This window comes from Streptopelia decaocto, assembly GCF_964273445.1.
Source record: "Streptopelia decaocto genome assembly, chromosome: 13".
Classification (NCBI taxonomy): Eukaryota; Metazoa; Chordata; class Aves; order Columbiformes; family Columbidae; genus Streptopelia; species Streptopelia decaocto.
In genome coordinates, this window is record NC_138668.1 from 7,458,241 (window position 1) to 7,470,421 (window position 12,181).

Sequence of the window (12,181 nt, forward strand, 5' to 3'; positions counted from 1 at the left end):
CATTGACTTAAATGGGTCCAGTGTCTTTCCCCGGTAGCCATGGCACTACTGTTAGAAAACCTGTGTTGCCATGAGCATTCCCCTCTCTCATACCACTTTATTGACTTGTCACTCTTGGGACAAATAAGCAAAGCTTGTTCAGAACATCTGCATCCCAGGTTGCATTCTCAAGTGCTGTCCTTTCCCATCCGTGGCAAAGAGTATATGGAGTGAAGGTTCCAGCTTTACAGTTTTATTTAGATTTTCTCTGTACCTATGGTCCCTATTCTTATATTGCATGGCACTATTGGCTTCTATCTGATGACTTTAGGACATTTGAAGAAGGAAATTTTCATGAAATATGTAACGTTCATCCTTGAGATTGTCTGCTGTCATACTTGCTTACAAAGAGCGGGGGTCCCAAATAAAAGTAAATAAATGTCATTCCCAGGTGCTTCAAGTGTAAGTGGACTGTACTTCGCTGCAGCTCTGACTCACTGGCAATCTCTTCTTTTCCTTTCCTTTCTCTATACTTGCTGCATGCTGCATGCCACACAGAGTGAGGATGAAGAAACGGATTACGATATGAATGACTCAGATTAAGTGTAAATGTCATGGTGAGCACTAGCTGCCCTAGGATTCTGCCCAGCTGCTTTTCTGCCCCATCCAGTTCCTATCCCACTAGTGCTGTCCCTTGGCTAGTCCCAGTGGTGTGTGTGTTTGTGATTATCGTGCTGGCACGGTTAGCAAAGACGGAATTCCCACTCTGTATATTGCTTCTTTGATGGAATAATTAAGTGTTGCTGTTATAAACTGCATTGTGATTGGTTCCTTTAAAGCTTTGCTGAGAAGAACATTTCTTTCTGTAGATTCCAGGGTCAGAATTGCTTTTCGTTTTTATTTTCTGTGCACCATCTTTTCTGTCTCTTTTGGTTTTTTTTACACGTAGAGGCATCTGATACAAACTTAGAGTATAAATTTTTAGTAAATGTCTGATTCAGCAATAAATTAGCAAACTTGACTGAAGGGCAACATAGTCAAAAGGTGGTCTTTCTGATAATTTTGAAACCAATAATTTTTGAATCAAGATCTGCCCAATGTAAGTAAATAGTGTGATCTCAGTGCTACAGTTACATTTATCACAGGAACCAACTCTTTCCTGGGAGGGATCAAGTCCTCCCCACAGAAGTTGGACATGTTATTGAAGATGGAAGTACTTTAAAAGTCACAAGTGGAAGAACACAAAAGGTGCATCAGAAAGAACAACTTTTGCAACCTTTTCCTAATGTGTCTGCAAGCACTGCTCAGATTTATTCCGCTATCCAGTTTTGAGAAGATAACTTGTCACTGAATGTTCATTGATGCAATGTGCAGGTAGTCACTTGAGCCTGTATAAATTGAAGTCATTTACAATGGCATGAGGTAGAACTCCAGCTTCTCATCTATACACTAGAACTCTTCAGCTGTAAAGCAGCCTTATACTTATCTTGGAAGTGTTGCTTCCACATGGCTGAAGAACTGGCATTATTTTCTTAACTGGTGCTAACAGGAACTATGGCCGAGGTAGAATAAGGTCTTTTGCCAAGGGCTCGGGAATGGCTGCAAGAAACAGATCAAATCTGAAACTTTATTGAAAAAAACAATAAACTGGCATTGTGCTGGAATTGAATGCAAGATTCTTAAGCTGCCTGAGAAACGAACAGTCCTTAAAAAGCTATTCTATCTGCAGCAGATTTATTTTGAGTGGGAGGAAATAGATCTCCCATTCTGCTTCCCTAAGAAGCAATCACATTCAGGCCCCTGGGATGTGAGAGTCAGTTCAGCGTTGTTTAGAGTTGATAAGTCAACTTGGGATCTGGTGAACCTGGAGGAAAAGCAGAACAGAAGCATGAAAAAAAGGAAACTCAGAACACAGCAGATCTGCAGCAAGGGCAGGACAGTTCCCAGTGTCTGTACAGCGTGGGGATGAAAGGATTGAGAGCAGCACTGCAGAGAAGGGCTTGGGGATGCTGGTGGGTGAAAGGTTGCATGTGAGCCAGCAGTATCCAGCTGCAGCCCAGAAAGCCCATTATCCAGGGCTGCACCCAACGCAGCGTGTCCAGCAGGGGCAGGGAGGTGATTCTGCCCCCTGCTCTGCTCTGGTGAGACCCACCTGCAGAATTGTGTCCATCTCTGGGATTCCCAGTACAAGACAGACATGGACCTGTGGCAGCAGGGCCAGAGGATGGACACAAACACGGTCTGGGCGCTGGAACACCTGCTGTAAAGAAAGGCTGAGTCAGGGTTGTTTGGCCTGGAGAGGAGAAGGCTCTGAGGAGATGTTATTGTGGCCTTCCAGTACTTAAAAGGGGCTTATAAGAAAGATCGAGCAGGACTTTATACCAGGGCCTGTAGTGACAGGATGAGGGGCGATGTTTTTAAACTGAGAGTAGATTTAGATTGGATATAATGACGAAATTCTTCACTAGGAGGGTGGTGTGACACTGGAACAGGTTGCCCAGAGGAGTTGTGGATGCCTCAGGAGAGCTAGCTGATCAGAAATCACCCTTTAGCAAAGGCATGGGCTACAGAAGATGTACCAAGCAAAGTGTGTTAAAATATTGCCTGATCTGATAGAATTTTCTGCTTTATGTTGCGTTTACTGGCTCAGTAAAGTGTGCCAAGTTCAGCATCCAGATTTGGCTTAGCCTTATCTTACTGTATGTGCTCTGAAGCTGCAGAAAATAGTTCTGGGTCTTAGAAGTACTTTTTATCTTCTAGGAAAGAATAAACGCAAATGTTTCATTTTAAATTGGAAAGATTAAAAAAAAAAATAGGTCCAATAATATTATCTAACTACACAGATGCTTATTTCCACCATGGCTTTGTCTCCATTAGAGACTCTTTCATTTACTGACTGCATTTGCTGGGTCAGACTGGTATCTACTATGTGGACGTTTACTCCAGCACTTTCTTCTCAGCTGTGACCAACAGCGAATACTCAAGGAAAGAGTTTATGTGTGAAACATTTATAAAATTAACTCCTGATACATTTCCTCACCTTCCAGTAAGGCTCAGGAATTTTGGCTTCAAGCCTGCATCCAGATCATTCTGTGAAAGCTACAATGACACTATGATGCCATGAGCATGTGTCAATGGCACTGTCTGTAAGTTTGTCTAATCCCTTTAGAATATGTCATAGTGGCAGCTGTTCAGTGATTTTCAGGACCTGGCTTTTCCTCACAGAATTCACTTGGATATTTCCTACAGTTTGAAATGAAATGTTTTTTGCTTAGAACACATAGTAAATTATCTTGATGAAATAAGCAATGTTTGCATCTAAAATATACCCTAAAGCATGTCATGGCCCCTGGGAAACATATTTTTCTGTATTTTGAAAATTTATTAAAGTAGGTGCAGTGACATCTGAAATGAAAAAGAACTTGGTATGCACAAGGCAAGACCCAGGTAGTGCAGGAAGTACAGTGAGCAAGAGATGAAGTGGTTTGTTTGTTTATTAAGCAAACATTGAACTGTCTTCAAACTGTCCCTGAAGCACCCAGATGGTGATGGGTTCTTCATGAACTCCAGTCCTTCAACAATCCCATGGAGTTGTGCAAAGCAGCTGAGAACCTATTTGACTACAGTTGCTGTGAAAGACATATTAGGCTTGCCAATGGAGGCTGGTAGGTTAAATTATCAACATTTCAACAATATTAAAAAGAAACCAAACACCTAGACTTTTTTGATTTAAAACCATACGTGAAATTGTGGTTGCCAACCTTTACCTACGAGCACAAAGACCGAAGCATTTGTCTGTGTGGTCAAATCCCGCACGTCATCTGGGATCGAGGGGGATACTGAGCACTACATCAGGTGTTTGTCTTAACGTCAGATCACACTGAAACCATCATCAAAGGAAATTCTACATTGGAGATAGCTCTGCCGTTTTCCAGGGCTTGTGCCTTTGCTTTCTTTCAGCTTTTGAAATCAAGAGCCCTTCCCAGTACTAGGAAAACTGTCAAGAAGCAAAAGAAAATGAAGTATCTTTAGAGATACTTGTACTTACAGATTAACGTTGTTAAGGACTTTCCCTTAGTATATTTGAAGCTTTGCTTAGTGCTTTATTTGGCTTCTGTTGCTATTGGTTCTACAGTTTGCTGAAAGGCGCCCCAGCAGTGCTGTGGAGCCAAGAGCTGACCCGTCATTGCTGATGTGGAGCAGCAAGGTGAGAAATGTTGTGCTTGGACAGCAAATCCTGAGACCTGGATCCTTTCCTCACTGGAGCATCCAAAAAAATGAAACGGAAAGGAAAAAAATTGTCAAATTGGAAGTAGAATAAGTGGTTTTCATGTTGCAAGATGCCAGAGACAAGGATTCATAGGTTTTCCAGGGGTAGATGTTTTGTTTCTGTTAGACTTCAGTCCCTATGTTTAATATATGCCTTTTAAAGTGAATATTAAACAAGCTGACTGCTTTAGGGGAAAAAAATCCTCTTGCTCGCTATAATGGGAATCTCAGTTCCTTGGTAACAGTGGGAGAATCAGACTCCTTAGACAGATTGAGAAATCTGTTCCTCCCCGTGAAGTCAGAGCCCATGTTGCCTTCAGCCGCCTGGCCTGGATGTTTCAAAGGATAATGGTGGACAAGGTAACGCATCAAGAGTTCCGTGTGCCGTGTCCACAGGAACCATTTTCATATGGACAAGGATGCCTAAAAAAACTTGTGAGATCTTGCACAAGAAAAAAATATTAATGTAACAATATTATAAAACTGCTGTCAGAGTAGCACGTATTGTCAGTCTGGTCAGTCTGGCTGATAAGGTTTGTACGTCTGAACAGCATAGTAAACATCTGTGAAGAAATGTAGTTGTTTGACTTTAGTTCATGCAGAAGACCAAACCTGGGTATCTATTTCAGATTTTAAGTGGATGTGTTGATTTAAATCATGTCAGCTCATACTCTTCGCCTTTGGAAGCTTCCTGCATTGTCTTGTCCAGTGTGCCATTTGTGCACATTTTGACTTGCTAGTTCATGTTTTCAGTACTAATTCATGGGACACAATTTGCAGCTAAAACTTCAGAGGCTTAAGGACATTTTACGGGAACAGGAAAAATGAAGATTAAATTCAATTTCTAATGAAGTACCCGAGTTCATTTACCACGCAGGACCTAAGTATCTTCAGAACTAGGATGAGGTGAAATGGCTTACTTTGTACACCTAGTAACCCTTAAGCTTTGGTTATATTAATCATACTCAGTTCCTAGCGGTGATTTACATCTGTTTTCATTATGTTTGATAGTAGACATTGTATGTATCAATCTGTCTTTTTTCAACCTTAAAGCACAGACTTCAGGAATGTTCTTGAACCAGGTGACACTTTATCAGTTATGCGAAATACTCATTATATTGCCCTTTGACCTCCATGTTTTAGGAGTGACGCAGAGCAAATATTGATTTATAGAATTTTTATTGGTCTGTTTCAGATTTTGCAAGAACGAGGTTCCAGGATGTGAAGACAGTATTGAACGGTGACACTTTTTTCTTTTATTCCAAGACGCAGTGAATTGTCACACTGAAGAGGCTCGGCTGTACAAGAAAAAATCTGATTTAGACAATTTTCTGTTGATCTGGGTTCAACCATTTTTGCCTCTAAGCTGGTGTCAACTGGCTGAAAGTGTTGCAAGATTATGTAATGAGAATAGATGGTGTGGGAGTGTGTTAAGCTTTGGTTGTAGTGCATGGTTGTACTCCCTTGTGGGCTGACTGACACTGGTCATTGGTCATTTGAAAAGAAATGACCGTGCACTCATATTTTCCTCCGAGACATGTAGCACTTAATATCTGGTGCTGGATGACCCAATGTTGATCAGTTCAGAGACATTTTCCTACTAATCATTGTAAACATTTAAAGGACAATGTAATTGGTGCTACACAGACACACACACACATATTGCAGCCTACAAATGCAAATATTTGGGCCTACGTTGTTTTCAGAACCAGTGGCAGCCCCAGCTGACTGTGTTATACTGCACATTCCTTATGTCTCTGTGACATGCTCTATTATGTAATAACAGCCTAGGAGATCAACTGAAACTAGCACGTAAAAAGTTACACAACAGACAAAAGGTTTCTCTAAAGGAAGGGTGTATATATTGACTGGATTTATAGCATATTTTAATACCCAAAGGGAAGACTAAGCTCAGAGAAAATGGCCTTCATCTGAGTTGTTCTCGAAGTTCCTTCTGTTGAAACAGTCTTCTCCTGCAAAAGTTATGCTCCAGTCTTAGCCAGATGTTTGGAAGGGGAATCAGAATTCACTTAAAATGAACAATTGAACATTCTGTTTCTTTTGAGATGCTTGTACTCACATGTGTGTTTGTGTTTTTATAAAATGCCTATAAGCGTTGACCTCTGTGGATTATGGTAGAGATTTCTCAAGAGCTGAAGGTTGCACAGAAATACGGCTGGCTAGTCCTAGATCCCCGTCTCTGTGACTGGGATTAAAATCAACCTTGTGTGAACACAAGCTCATCCAATTGCAAAACTTAATTGCTTCAAACCTTCAGGATACCTGTAATCAGTCTTTCTCTTTCTGTACTGTTCCATCTATGCAGTTAAAGAACACTGTTTGAAAACATCTGGTGCAGCTGCATTAGTTTGTCCTTGATGAAGGCTAATACACGAGACTGGAGCTTTTTAATACACTATGTTTTGAGCAAAATCTTTAGCAGATCTTTAAAACACTTAATGAAATTGACTATCAAACTTCATTGACTTAGGAAAGTAGTGGAAGGGAGTTGCAAAAGGCTACGAGTTTGTTTTGAATTCTAAAGACATTACGGTTTTCATTCTCAGTAACTTCAGAATTTATGGTTATACTCTAGGTAATCCTTTACACAAAAGCCTGATTTTTCAAACACCCAGGGTCTACTCTTTTTATTTTTAAGGACTTATTATACATCGATAAAAGTTTGGCAGAAACAATTTGTAAAAACCGTTTCTACTAAGCAGGTTCAGCAATGGGCTAAATGTTTTGTCCATGTGTCTAATGCTTGAAAGGGTTTGTAATGCATTTTGCAACTTGGATGTGGTCTGCACGAGGAAGCTGCTGGCCCCTCCACAACAACAAATAAAACGTTTGTCATTTTTTTAAGATGTTAAAACGGAATCGAATTTACTAAAAATGTAATTGTCTAGGGGGAAATGTTTATACTTTTATACTTTTTTAGGCACCCATATTTTATCAGCTTAAATTTAGCACCCAAATTTCCCCTAAATAGTAACAGATTATCTTGTGTATCTGGAAATAAGCGTAACAGTTGTCTGTGTTAACTGCATATTAAAAGGTTTCCTCTGCTGCAGTAGTCACTGTGTTTTTGAACAGCATGACTCCACCAGATTCTCTGAGCTCCCCAGCTCATGGAATTGCAGCCAACGATGTTTCTTCTTGTTTTCTTGCTGTGCTCTCAGAGTAATTGGGCATTGGCCTAAGTGGATTTTAATGCCTAAAGTATCAGTTGTACAACGATGCTTCTCAATCAGCATTTCTGTTGTCTCTCTTGTTTAACCCCAGAAAAGACAGAATATTTTGTTTCATAAAGTGAAATTCTCCAGACTGGCAGCAGCAAAGCATGAGTAACAAACTGAGCAAACTGAACAAATTTAGAATGTGTAAGAGTGTGCTTTTCTAAGTAGGTTTTTTTTCCACTGGAGTATTTTCCATTTAAAAACAGCTTTTATGGTGAGATTACCTGCAATCTAGTTTACATGTATCCCTGTTGTAGCAAATTTGGGAAAATGAGTGGTTAATCATTTTGCACTTGTTTCCAATACCTCACAAAGATTTTTAAGAAAAACAAATAGGCAGGTACCTTGTAAATTATTTTAAATATGCTGTTGTTTGAGTCCACCTGAACTACCTACCTTCCTGTTCTTGCTAATGCCGTTATTGCTTTAATCAGATGGATGGAAGTGCTACCGTGTGCTGTTTTCAAGGCATTAAGAATTGATCCCTAAGTAAGTTTGGCTTCTTTTTATTTGACTCTTGTAATTTCAAATAAAAATAGCTACAGTAACAAGGTAGTTGCATTAAAGTCCAGTTTGCATCATGAGGTTTTGCAAACTTTGCTTGGTCTCTTGAGATCTTGCAGGCTGAGGTAATGTACCAAGATAGTGTAAACCGGAGCCCTTTGTCCCTTTTTTGGCATCTGTATTTACCTCAAGAGAACTGCCTGTGACTGTACAGAGCGGATGGGTTCACTGGGGCCTGTAGTTGAAGAGCTGTGCTGCAAAAGCCTTTGACATGGATGTGGATTTGCACAGCTGCTCCATTCTTAAAACAGCGTTCCAGGTTAGAATTTCAGATCCTGAGCACAAAGAGATCTTGGCAGATGGAAATAAAGCAGGAAGGGGGAGATGGCAAAACATAGCAGTTAATCAAGGTGACCTCTCGTGAAAATGTAAATTCTATGACAGATTTAACGTTCTACCCTTTTGCAATATGAATATTCAGTGAAGTTGTTTGGCATGTTGTCCATGGAACAGGATGTTACTGCAGCAGGTGATTAGTGGATTTTCAGGTAAATTCTTTAATGGCTTTTGCATGACAAACTTCTTGCAAAACTTGTTTTAAAACGGAGAAGTTCAAATTGACTAGAGCAACTTCTTCCTTTGAGTTAGGAAACAGTGTGCTGTTGGCCTTAAGCTTTGTCAGAGGCTCGTTTTCTGTATCAGAGGTGACATTTTTATATTAAATGCTTTTGACTTGTTCAGGTGGCAGTTAAATTGGAGTTTATCTGCAATGAACAAGTCATTCTGAGGCCTCTAAGATGTGAAATGAAAGACAAAAGGCTACCTGGAATTTTCTCCCATTAACTGTGGAGTCTCCGTGGATTATGGCCAAGAACAGTTTGTTATCCCACAATAATTTGTGTGTCAAAGGCCTGATTGTATTTAGAAGCTTTATATTGATTCTCTACTAAACTTTCAGTCTCCGGAATCATATCCTCAGCATATTTGGAAAATGTACTGTGTTTTTTTTCAAACTCAGCTAGGTTTCTTGTAATGATAAAAGTTCCTTCCAGCTTTCATTTTAGCATTAGTAAAAGATATTTCTTAAGAAATTGAGCTTGACGTATCCATCCGACTTTTTTTGTCTTCAGATTTTCTTCAGACAGTAGCTGCGTAGCTCCATTTCTAGCAATGCGAATGCACAGTTGTGATTGATTAGGAACAGAACTGTTTCCTGAAGACACCAAAGCTGAATCAATCTCCTCTTTCTCTGAGAATTGTTCTTCTTTCAGGAGGAAAAAGAGAACTCGTAGCAGATTAAACAAAAGATTTGTTTGCGGACATGCTTGGGGAACGGGGCTGTTGAGTAGGATGATGGTGTTTCCAGAAAACTGCTGCTCAGAACAGAACGTTGTATTCTGTGAGCATCTGTTGAGGTTGTTGAGAGCTGTCGGTCTCTTTGAGCAATAGGAAGTGACCACTAGTAAATTAACACACACTCAATAGATATCAGTATTTTTATTAGTATTACAAAAATGAATTTGGGATGCAAAAATGCAATAGTATCTGATTGAATGAAATGACCTAGAAACTAGATTGTAATATGTATTGTCTAGTCACTCAGGTATACTGGAGTATATTCCTTGAGAAGTACTGAGAAAAAAAGTGACTACCGGGCTTTTCATGGAGATCAAAGTCAAATGAAAGAGTCTGGAGATGAGGCCTGGGATTTTGTTCACTTGAGATGTGATAAAATCAGAAAGTGCCATTCTCCTGGTTTATTCTCTTTCTCACCACATCAGAAGCTTCTTTCAAGTTTTTCAAATTAACTTCTTCAATCAGCTCCAAAAGGTGGGGCCCTTATAAAGATACAAGGTTTTATTATTAACAGTACCCGTTAGCTTAGGGCAGTAGGATTAAAGCTTCCAGTGGTCATTGGAGAAGTGTCTTTTCTGACATAACAATTTTGAAATACATACAGTCTGAGGATGCTGCCTGGTACTTCATTGTAGTTTCGACTGCAGTTATGTCCAGCTTTAAGGACAGTCTCAGGATCTTACCTGGATTTGTGTGTCAAATTGTTGATTCTTAAAATGGTATAAATATTCAGGTGTTGGGGTTTTGTTTGTTTTTTAGGGGTTTTTAAGTGGAAGGCTCTCTGAGCTCAGTGTCATATAACTTTTCTTTCTTTTGGCTCACAACAATCAGGAGCTGTCTTTAAAGGCTTCTTAGGGAACTGAGGTTTTAAAGGGCTAAATAGACCTTATTGTTCAGTTTGCCTAAATGAGTGTCAGACAGAAGGAACTCTTTCCATTTTCACTGCAGAAATGCTAAGGGCTAAGATCCTTTCCAGGGCTAATTTGAAATTCTGGAGACATGTAACACTGAAGAAGCAGCTCGTCTGTTTTTCTTTCAACTCACAGACTCTCAAACAATTTTTACGAATGGCTGAACCACTTGCAGATACAAGTGTTCATATATGGCTTGGGATTTCAGTATCCAGCTTGGTGAGGAATGCACTAGAGAAGACAGTGTATTTCCCACCACTTTATTATTGCCTGTGCTGAAATCTAAAACCTTTTCTGAACAGCACTGGCAATAGAGAGACTTTGAGGAAGATTCTGACGCAAGAAATTGTCGCTGGATATTTCATTGCAATTTGGCTGTCCTTCACTTTAGCAAGGTCTGTCGAGGCATAAACTTCTCGGAAGTTCAGTGAATAGACACTGCTGCAAACAGCTTTCTGGGCCCATCAAGGGCTTCTCTTTGGGATGTTGTGGGTTAATAACTCCAATAACGAGAGAGTTTTTAAACAGTTCTTTTGCTGCTTTGGGGGTGTGTGGAAGGGGAGGAGGTTCTGTGGCAGTGCTCTCCTTAGAAAGCTAAGCCTAAATTTTGATCTGACTTAGCACCTGTTGAGACTTCCAGGCCTGGTAATCTGAAATGTAAGAGTTAATGTATTTATGTACATGATTCCTGCTCTTTTTGAAGATTTTTTCCAGAAGCTTATGCACAACTTTACTCAAACTTAACTTGGCTCATGCGCTTGCCAGGACGAGACAAGTGCCACGGCACGGTAAGACAGACGTTGCCAACCTGTCTGCCTGGAACTTAAACAAGATGACCAAACCGAAGGAGTATCAAATGGCAACTATCTCCACCTGCTCCTGTCCTGAGCCTCGTCCGAGCCTGGCTGCAAAAGATCTAATTTCTGTGGACTCTGTAGGCCCACCTACCCAATTCAACAGGTGTTTGTTCCTTTTCCCCCAGATCGCTGGTCTCAGAATTAGTTGTGCATCAGCTTTTTGTGTTAATATTCAAGTGGCCATACTTGCAACATGTTATTTCCTGGATAGTGGATTAGCAATAACACTTTATTTTGTGCCAATTCATTATCTCTGAAGTGTTCTTACTGCAGCAAAGTTTGAGTTTTGATCTAGTTTTAATGCTTTTGCATTAGTCAAAACTCAGCACAGACAAGAAACTGAATCCATGGAATTTCCCTGGATGAAAATCTGCTAGGGCTTCCCAAATCATTTGAAGATGGTTACAGGTAACCGTCCTTTTTAAAACAAATATACAATTAAAAGTGTGTGGGTATTTTTTTAACCTCCTTTTCATAACACTAGCGTATTGTAAACTGCATGAAATAAACCTGTTTTTTTCCCTTTTAAAGTCTGATGTCTTAAATCTTTCTTTTCTAAATCTGTTAATGTTGACATTAACAGTGTAATATCACTGATATTCCTAGTTTAGCACTTCAGACATAAAACGGAGTTGCATTTTGTGCAGTGATTCAAAGCAGTAATACTCCTTCCTTTATAAAGGAGATGTATCCTTTTCTGCTGCCCCAAATACTTCTGTCACAAAGATGTCATGTTTATTCAGATATGGGCAATGACAGTATTTTGTGTTTACTGTGGCTGTTGCTCATCATTATAGTAGGAAGTACTCCCCTCTGTTATGGATATATAATCACACAAAATAACACGTACCAAGTTTTAACTAATCACTTTGCATACATTTTGTACAACTCACAGATCACACTGCTTAACATCACAGACTTATTTTCGAATCCAATACTAGAGAGAGTGCAGAGGAGGCGACGAAGCTGGTGAGGGGCCTGGAGCACACGTTTGAGCGGCTGAGGGACCTGGGGGGTTCAGCTGGAGAACAGGAGCTGAGGGGAGACCTTCTGATCTCTGAATTGC

General features: G+C 40.0%; 1 protein-coding gene across 2 annotated transcripts in view; it reads left to right on the plus strand.

Annotated features, from left to right (window-relative positions):
- PDPK1 (3-phosphoinositide dependent protein kinase 1) overlaps positions 1–11,645 on the plus strand; it is a 61,310-nt gene extending 49,665 nt beyond the window's left edge. For both annotated transcript variants that reach the window (XM_082064448.1, XM_082064447.1), the window contains one exon: positions 5,444–11,645. In XM_082064448.1, the coding sequence (XP_081920574.1) occupies positions 5,444–5,473 (30 nt within the window). In that variant the 3' untranslated portion in view covers positions 5,474–11,645. The remainder of the gene's footprint in view (positions 1–5,443) is intronic.
- Positions 11,646–12,181: the final 536 nt, after the last annotated feature.